The sequence below is a fragment of the Tasmannia lanceolata genome, unplaced genomic scaffold, assembly GCF_043159265.1.
Source record: "Tasmannia lanceolata isolate RefF3 unplaced genomic scaffold, GAP_Taslan_0.1 ptg000037l, whole genome shotgun sequence".
Taxonomy (NCBI): Eukaryota; Viridiplantae; Streptophyta; class Magnoliopsida; order Canellales; family Winteraceae; genus Tasmannia; species Tasmannia lanceolata.
In genome coordinates, this window is record NW_027518714.1 from 9,781,800 (window position 1) to 9,790,382 (window position 8,583).

General features: G+C 38.9%; 1 protein-coding gene across 3 annotated transcripts; it reads right to left on the minus strand.

Annotated features, from left to right (window-relative positions):
• Positions 1 to 1,804: 1,804 nt before the first annotated feature.
• LOC143861051 (bidirectional sugar transporter SWEET2a-like) lies at positions 1,805 to 7,323 on the minus strand. 3 transcript variants are annotated; one of them, XM_077371936.1, is made up of 7 exons: positions 7,085 to 7,323; positions 6,896 to 6,967; positions 3,353 to 3,389; positions 3,044 to 3,260; positions 2,747 to 2,939; positions 2,344 to 2,456; positions 1,805 to 2,211 (listed from the first exon to the last, which is right to left on the minus strand). In XM_077371936.1, the coding sequence occupies exons 2-7, from the start codon at positions 6,954 to 6,956 to the stop codon at positions 2,098 to 2,100; spliced, it is 735 nt and encodes a 244-aa protein (XP_077228051.1). In that variant the 5' UTR covers positions 6,957 to 6,967; positions 7,085 to 7,323; the 3' UTR covers positions 1,805 to 2,097. The 3 variants fall into 3 exon arrangements, with proteins under 3 accessions (XP_077228051.1, XP_077228050.1, XP_077228053.1); XM_077371935.1 differs by having other exon boundaries at positions 6,896 to 7,323; XM_077371938.1 differs by having other exon boundaries at positions 2,344 to 2,463; positions 2,781 to 2,939; positions 6,896 to 7,321.
• Positions 7,324 to 8,583: the final 1,260 nt, after the last annotated feature.

An 8,583-nucleotide genomic window follows, 5' to 3' on the forward strand; every position in this document is an offset into this window, starting at 1 on the left:
ATTCAAATAAAGAACAGAAAAGACTTTCAAAAAGAGAATGGGAAAGAGAAACCAGCTAGTAAGATGGTAGAGTTTAAACGACTCATTAACTTGTTTCCTGCAAGCAATTTTGGTGATAGACGTCGTAATAGAGGTCCTGGTTGCTTCATATGACGAGGAAGAGTAAAAGTACAATTGGCAATTTCGGATACCCAATTTGCACTGGAGTTCTATTTTCTGTTGAATTTCTTGTTTCTGTTGCTGGAACATATTTGTTAGTGCCCATTGGGTTGTCCGAAAACTACGGAAAACCACAACCCAAATGGAATCCCCTTAAATACATGCTGATTTCCAAGATAACTTCATGCCAAAGTAAGAGGGAGTGTGCCCCATTTGATCCCCAACTTCAAGTCTACTGAAAGAATATAATGTTATGACTTACCTCAGAGGCTCGAACGATGGCCCATAATAGTCGAGTGAAGCCAATTCAATAACAAAGAATGTGAAAGAACAAAGGGATGAAAACCTAGAAAACTCTAATCTGCTGAAAAAGAGGATCAGACTTGATGTGCAACCAACGACAAGATGAGACTCAAGAAACACGAGATTTATGTGGTTAAGTGGGTGCCTACATCGACGGGAGAAGAGAGTTTCGAACAGCATCTCCATCACATAATGGCTGCCATTTTATTTATTTTTTAAAGCAACTTTGTCACATACATTAGATCGCCGGTGTGATGAATCAATACCAGAATAAAAGACATCTGCACAAAACAAGTGTCAAAGAGAGATTTTGTAAGGATTAAAAGCTGAAATCATGAATGAGAAAGTACTATAACTAGAAGGATATATATTCATTAAGTTAAACCAATTCAGGAGCATGCGTTAGGGTTCTATCAACTTGAAGTCTTTTTATCACTGTTTGTAAGGATTTAAAACTGACAAGACACCACTTGCACATTTGTCACAATAAGTATTTGTGTTTGAAGAAACATTGCAACAATCATTCTAGACCCTACTGCATGTCGTTGTTGAGATTTCAGAACTTTCCAACCATACATCATCCATGGCTTCTGCCCTTCTAACACTTCATCCCCCATATTCTCATGAATAGAAGAAAATATTGTTTTTTTTTTAAATGGTAGCCAAATATATTAAAATAAAGGCCGAGATGGTAGATTGCTATAGAAAAATAAAAAGCACCCACAATCCAAATCTACAGATATATATGATTACGGCGGGAGAGAATCGAAAAGAGCTAGAGATTGCTTTGAAACTCCCTCTCTAGTTAACCCAACTGCTACCTGATTAGCAAAGCATCGAACATGAAGGAATACAGTCTCTAAGGACCTCACCCAGTCAAACATTTCATCAAACCACCTATCAAATCTCCATAGCGGTTCTTGGAGGGCCTTTGAGCCATCGAATCCCCTTCAACCACGAATCAAGAAAGGGACTTACTCTTGGCTAAGGAGTGAATCCAGATGCAAAACCCCCATTAGCTAGGCCTCTGACCATTCCATATTATTCCTACAATATGATGTACCATCAATTTTTTGTAACTGTTAAGTAATGACATTCAACTTTTCAACTGATATGCAGGAGGCAAGAAGTGTAGCTCGTTTATGAATAGTGAAGATGCTATGGAACCAATGGACAAGTAATTCTCTTGTGGGACTTCTCAACCCATGGAAAAAAGAAATAAACATGGTCCATAATTTAGATTAAAGTGCATTAGTGTCTTTGCTCATCCAGCCCCAGCTTGTGTGGCACATTTCTCTTATATGTTTCTTCCTTGAATCATACTGAAGCTTAAATAGCAGGATGATAAAAAATACAGGCACAAATACCCAACAAATAACATAAGCATTTACAGGACTTGACAGAGCACATCCTTGGTATCATAACGAAAGGGCAACAAATGATAATCACAATATTCTGAGAAATTTTCTGCCTCTCCAAATTACAGTAGAAGGTGCTATATGCCTCAACCTCAAGGTTACATGTTCATTCCCAACTTCTCGATCAAAAGATTAAACATAAAAGCAAACACGGAGTAATTGAAAATTTACACCAAAATGACTTTTGTGCACCTTTAACTTCTAATACTTGAAAGGTTTACACATGTGGCCCTATCAAGGGTCGTCTCGAGTCTTCTCTTGATACTCGGCTGTAGTATGCATACAACAACAATTGTAGTGTCCCAAGAATAGTCCCTATCCCATTTGGGGCCTGAAATCATGTAAAAGCAAAGCCAAAATCAATTGTTAAAGGAATAAGCACTGCAAGTAACAAAAAATTATAATGAATGATAATACTAAAACTCAAAATGAAAGCAAAGAAGTGGATTAATGAGACGATTACATAAATGAAAATATCATGCTTAAGCATTCCATAGGCAAAGAAAGAAAGGCTCATCAGGAAGGTGGACAGAGAAAGATAGAAAGGCATGAATTCAACACTTCTCGTCCGGATCACTAAATTCTAGCAAAAGAAGGGGAAAAAAGTGCATTAGAATCAATCATGCATAACCAATCGTTCAGTGCATGGAATATTGTTGGAGTCTGCTTCAAGCAACCTTGATAGACTAAGGTCCTGTTTGTTTAAGATTGTGACAACCGATTGAGAGTGCCAAGCCGATTGAACTCAAAATTACGTTTAAATTTGAGTCCAATAATCGGTTTGGCACTCACAATCAGTTGTCATTATCTTAAACGAAAAGGGCCTGAATTTAATCTAATGATCAGACTAAATGAGAAAATCTTACTACAATGTATGGTGGATGTTTGAAATGCAATTACAATGATAAATAGTGGGGAAGCAAACATGAATATGAGTGCAGCAACACTCAAACATCCGACGAAGATCTGCCGTGCGATTGGATCAAGACACCTGATGCTGACAAATACTATGACCCCAAACACACCAAATACTGCTAGCAATAATCCAGACATCTTTACCTGCCACCAAGATCATAGAAAAATGAATAAGATAATTAAATATATCGAAGGGGCTTAGAGTCCTTAAATAACAATACAGGTAAATTCAGAGGAGAAGATTGTACCCTCTTTGCATTCTCAGCATAAATGATGAATATTGTTATGTAGAGGAATTGGAAAAGAGCTCCAACTGAATTGACTGTAGCAACCAAGATAACACCAGGAGTTACAAAGGGAAGGCCATACCAGCAGCTTATCAAGCAGTTCAAGAGAGAATATATATAGGGCAACCCCGAGAACTGCTCTGTTGACCTGTTCCGGGCAATTCTCCTAAATGTGGCTCTGAGAAGATAACACATTGTTCATGATCACAAAAATAATTGTTAGGCTTTAAGTCTCACAGACTGAAAATAAAAGTTGGCAATGGCACTTACATTGGTGATACAAACAAAGTCAAAGCAAAGAGGTTCCCTGCATAAAAAAGATGGATCTTTAAGCAACCCCTATGAAGTGCTAAGTCTATGAATGGAAGGATTGTAAACTTGTTACTATCACATATCTTACAAAACAAAGCAGACTCAGAAGAAAAATGAAGAGGATAACCCCCTTTCTGTTTCCCAAATGTACATAATTGTTTAAAGGCACACAGTTCAGATATTTTAACCTTGTTAATTCAAGCATTCCAAATTCATTCTGCAAGAAACTCCCACAATCTGTACACATCAATTTTTTTTCTTCTTGGGCAAAAGAGGGACAAAATTTCTAATTTCTCAAAGGGGAATCAACTGAAAACCTACAACCATTTACAATCCTTTGCAACAACCCTTACAAATGAAGTTGGAAATTCACCGATAAAACAGTATCGTATCGTTGCCATGTTTGGATTGCAAGAAAAACATTTCTGAGGGCATTTTTTTTAAGGAATATTTTTTTTTTCTTTCAGGCTCTGTTCACTTGTTTTCCCAGGAAAGGAAAAGAAGATGTTTCCCGTGAATCTGACATAGCATTAGGAAAACAAATCCAGGGAATCTGTGTAGGAAAAGGTTTCCCTGGACTGTTTCTGGACTGTTCACTTGCGCAGGAAACTGCTTGCCCTTCTTTTTGCACTAGTTTCCCAGGGAAATGAAATCCGTGTGTTTTTGGTCGGAAATGAAATCCCTAATGGTCTGTTTGGTTGTCGGGTTTTTTTTTATTCTTGGGACTTTTGTGGGATTTGCTCAGGAAACCCACGTTTGGTTGGTGGGCCCAAATAATCTCAAGAACAAAAATAACCCCGCACGAAACCCGAGGAAGGAAAACAAATACTCCCGGGAACCAAAAAGAAGCTTGAGAAAAATTTTGTTCTTCCCAACAGTTCAAGCAACCAAACAAAGCAATTTTTTTTTGCCCACCATAGTCCGGTCAACCAAACATGGTTTTTTTATTTTACCGGGATACTTCTAGGACTCTTTTTTTCCCACCAATCTCCTTGGATTTTTTTCTCCCACATAAATCCCAAGGGAAAAAAAAAAAAAAAAACCCGGCAACCAAACAGACGGGGGGGGGGGTGTGGAATGGGCTTTTCCATGTTATTTTTTGGCTTATTGCAGAAATTCCACATGTGTAATTCTATTTTCACTGGAAAGCAAGTGAACACCATAATTCTGTCTTGTCAAGGTCTTGTCAAGGAAAAAAGCAAATAAGTTATTATCTCGTGCTGGAAGAATTGAGCTAGTAAAGACTGTGTTGAATGATTTCAGTATCTACTGGTCCACAGTTTTCTCCCTGCCGATGGGGACTCTCAATGAGATTGACAGAATTTTCAGAGACTTCATTTGGGCGGGACCTTCACTTGCAAAGTCTCTCCACACTATAAGCTGGGTTCAAGTGTGCTCTCCTAAGGAAGAAGGAGGAATTGGAATTCGAAGTATTTTTGAAGTCAGCAAGGCCCTTCAAATCAAAAGTTTATGGAGGGTGATCAGCAACAATGAAAGTCTCTGGGCGAAATGGTTTCTTCTGAAATATGTTAGAGGAAAAAACTTTTGGAGTATTAAGATCCCTTCTAATCCATCAGGGGGGGCTAGAGACATTCTCCAAGCGAGGGAAGAAGCAAAAAACCATATTTGCTATTCGATAAGCAATGGGGAGGGAGTTGACTTTTGGAATCAACCTTGGCATCCCTTGGGGATGATGTATACCCGGAACTTTAATGATCCTCGCATCATCTCGATCCCTACTCATACTTCTATCAGGCAACTAATGGAGGGAGGGTTATGGGAGGAAAGTACTAATAGTTCAGAGGTGGAAGCAATCAATCAGTTGATATCATCTGCCCTGATTGACACAGATGGCAACTTTCCAGTGTGGAAACCTGAATCTCATGGCAAGCTTACTCTGAAATCTGCTTGGAATTCGATCCGGACTCAGAGACCAAAAGTGATCTGGACTTCTTCTATTTGGTTTAAAGGCCATATCCCTAAGCATAGCTTTACTGTTTGGCAGGCCATTCAAAATCGCCTTCCTACCAGAGATAGACTCATCTTTCTCGGGGCTTCAAGAGAGACCAGATGTGCTTTATGTAATTCGGAGAGAGAAGATGTGCACCATTTATTCTTTAGGTGTTCCTTTTCGGCATGGATTTGGAGATCGATATTATGGCGTTTCAACTATAGAAGGCGTCCAAAGAAGCTGATTCTTGAAGAGGAGGAATGGATCAGATCGCATTTTCGAGGGAAGGGGCAGTGTGCTACTGCAATGAGAGTGGCCTTTGGGGCGGCAATATACTATATCTGGGGTGAACGTAATGGCCGCATTCATGGAGAACCTCACAACCACAAGCAATCAATTCTTAGGCGGATTCTTGCTCATATCAGAGACAGAGTTCGGTTTTTGAAGCTTCCGGATGAACTCTCCATTCGAAATTTGAGGTTTGCAAATTTATTTAAATGCTCTCTGTTTGATGTAGATAAGGTGCAGCAGGTGTGTTATTGGGAAAAACCAGAGGAGAACGTTACCAAATTAAACTCGGATGCCTCTATTGCTGATGGAAGTGCTGGTATTGGAGGAATTCTTCGTGATGATGGTGGAAAGCCGATTGGTTTATTTTCGATAAGGGGGGAGATTAAACCAATTCACATGCTCGAAATGGAGGCCATTTTGCAGGGGTTAATGCTGGCTCTATCTAAAAGGATAAGTAATATTTGGGTTGAAGCAGATTCTCAAGTGGCGGTGGAGATTCTTAATGGTGGTTATGAATGTCCGTGGCGGGTTAAACCTCTAAGAAACAGAATTCTATCGTCTCTTGGGAGATTTGAAAATTGGAAAGTTACTCATGTTTGGAGGGAAGCGAACCAACCGGCAGATTTTTTATCTAAAGCTGATTGCCCATGTAAGGGGGTGGACATAGAGGCTATGGCCATCCCCCAAGATCTCATCATGTTGATCGAGCAGGATTCCGTTGGAACCTGTTATCATAGATTGTAAATTCTTTTCCTTTTAATATATTCTGGTCGGGGTCCGCCTTAACCCCAGCTTGCCTATCAAAAAAAAAAAAAAAGGAAAAAAGAGGCTGTTTTCCAGGGATTTGCTTTCCAGGGAAAGCAAGGACAGAGCCTCAATGGTTTAGAGGGAAATGATATGATTGTGGTTAATTTATGCCAATATTTTTTTTTAATTTATGCCAATATTATCATAAATCGGTTCAAGTTATCTCTTTTCAGGTGTAAAACAAGTAAGAAATTTTAGAAATATTTTCCTTTCCAAACTTTTCAAGAAAATACCTAAAACCCAAACAAAGAAATTTCGGAACACAGAGAAATTTCGGAATGTCCAGTTAGACCCAAAAAATGAGGAAATGGGGTTCTATCATTTTCTTTAGGACATCTATTGGGAAAGAATTCATGGGTTTTCTTGATTGAATAGAGCAGAAATCATGTGAAAACTAAATTCAAAATTACAAAGAAGAAAACAAGAAAGAGATGAAAAAAGAGAGAAAGTACCAGCGACTCCAGCTACATTGCTTAAAACGGAATATGAGAGAGCTAACCCAGACGAAGTCATTAATCACTTCTCTGCACTCAATCAGAAAAAATATTCTCTGAAAATCAAAACCAATCTCTCTCTCTCTCTCTCACACACACACACACACACACACACGTTAGAAAATGGTCATATGTATAATGATTGACCTTTCCCAGCCTTGTGTACTATTGCCGTCGTCTTTCTGCACATGTCAGCAATAAAATCGCCCAATTGATGTGCCCTCTTTCCAAATACTCGTAAATTAATCGGCATTCATTCAACACAGGGTTTTTATTTTTTTATTCTTCAAGTCTCCTTCTTCGTCCTCATCCTTTCTTCAGCTTCCTCTTATCTTTTCCTACACAAGGATTTGAATTTTCCTCTTCTTGGAATAAAGACTTTCTTTCCAGTTGCCGACCCACAAAAGGACATGACCAGTTGTCCCATTATTTTCACCTAATACCTATTTTTACAGGCCGGTAGTTTATAAATTTTCCAAAAGTTTTGAACCATTCAATATTTATCTCGATTTGGATTTATTTATATAATGAAGGGTACAATTTCCAAAGCCTACTGATAAAATAAATAGAAATTCCAAAGCCTCATTAAGCAATAGGTTTTTTTACCATTAAAAGAGAAGAGTGAGAAATGATAGAATGAAGGGCGCCCTTGCAAAAATAAGCTTCAAGGGCGGCCCTATTGGCATTTTTGCATAGTGTGCACCAAAAAAAGTGGAAATTGTGTTGACTTTGCATAAATCAGCCAATAAGGGTGCCCTTGAAGCTGATCTTTGCAAGGGCACCCTTTATTCTATCATTCCTCAGTGTGAGTATACTCGGCCAAATCTTGCAAATTATGAACTAGAAAGAAAGTCTAAGTGATTCCAAGCTTAATTTCGACCGTCTTTTTAATTTATAACTCTTGTATATCTACTTAGGGGTGTCAACTGATTCACTTTGGATAGAATCCACCAATGTCTTGGCCATGAATCGTTCGGATAGCTTAGACCCTTTTCGTAGTGCTTTTGGGATCTTATTTCTGGGTCTCCAGGTGAAGATATGTCTCCAGGTGGAGATGGGGCTGAAGTTGCTTCAACTGGAGATCGATTTATAAAAAAAAAGGGCGGCCCAATGCTCCTGCCATTGCGGGGTCTAGGGAGGGCTAGATGTGCGCAGCTTTACCCTGTGCTTTACAAAGAGGCTGTTTTCATGACTCAAACCCGTAACCACCTCGTCACAACGGAGCAACCTTACCATTGCGCCAAGGCTCGCCCTCTCATGGAGACACCGATTTATCATGAAAAAATGATTCATGGTAGCGAAATGTGCCCTTATGTTGTGCACAGTTAGGGCATAGAGCAGGAAAGACGGAAGAAACTATAACTGGTGGAAAATCATCATTAAAATCAAAAGAAAAAAATAAAATATTATTTTTCATTTTGAGTTGGGTTTATAAACGTTAGGACGCATACATGAATGAAAATGTGAAGGGTATTTTTGCATATTGCCGTATACATGAATGAAAATGTGAAGGGTATTTTTGTATATTGCCGCCCTTCATTTAGATCTAAGATGCTCCGTCGGATTTTGAAGCTATGCTCGGGTCATGATCCAAAGTAATTTCGGACCTTAGGATAATTTTGGATCCTTTGGGTTTATGAGACTTT

Bases quoted from the DNA above. Each gene is read 5' to 3' on its own strand.
- LOC143861051 (XM_077371936.1), bottom strand. From the start codon at position 6,956: ATGACTTCGTCTGGGTTAGCTCTCTCATATTCCGTTTTAAGCAATGTA. The intron at 3,390-6,895 runs GTACTTTCTCTC...TTTTTTATGCAG, and splicing joins CAATGTAGCTGGAGTCGCTG to GGAACCTCTTTGCTTTGACT. The intron at 2,940-3,043 runs GTACAATCTTCT...TCTTGGTGGCAG, and splicing joins ATGCTGAGAATGCAAAGAGG to GTAAAGATGTCTGGATTATT.